Source organism: Merops nubicus, unplaced genomic scaffold (assembly GCF_000691845.1).
Source record: "Merops nubicus isolate BGI_N331 unplaced genomic scaffold, ASM69184v1 scaffold33018, whole genome shotgun sequence".
Classification (NCBI taxonomy): domain Eukaryota; kingdom Metazoa; phylum Chordata; class Aves; order Coraciiformes; family Meropidae; genus Merops; species Merops nubicus.
The window spans coordinates 1-265 of record NW_008624233.1 but is presented as its reverse complement, the minus strand read 5'-3'; the positions used below and the strand labels follow the sequence as shown (position 1 = coordinate 265).

Below are 265 nucleotides of genomic sequence, written 5' to 3'. Positions count from 1 at the left end.
CGATGGCAAGCTCAAGCCCCTGCCAGGAGAGACGGTGAGGGTGTGGGGAAGGGTGGCACAGGGTGACATGGGGTGGGCACTGGCGCGGGAGAACCACCAGAAGGGGCAGCCCACCACCATGTCCCCACTTATCCCCCTCGCAGATGGAGAAGTGCGCCCAGGATCTGGGGAACAGCACAAAAGCCGTCAGCTCTGCCATCGCTCACCTCCTGGGAGAGGTGGCCCAGGGCAACGAGAACTACACAGGTAGCATCCTCCACCGTGG

General features: G+C 63.8%; 1 protein-coding gene across 1 annotated transcript in view; it reads left to right on the top strand.

The window, feature by feature from the left end:
* The window catches only part of LOC103777772 (talin-1-like), a gene marked incomplete at both ends in the record, with an annotated part of 9712 nt that extends 9466 nt beyond the window's left edge, over positions 1–246 (top strand). Inside the window, one exon of the mRNA XM_008945337.1 lies at positions 144–246. Within this exon, the coding sequence (XP_008943585.1) occupies positions 144–246 (103 nt within the window). The remainder of the gene's footprint in view (positions 1–143) is intronic.
* Positions 247–265: the final 19 nt, after the last annotated feature.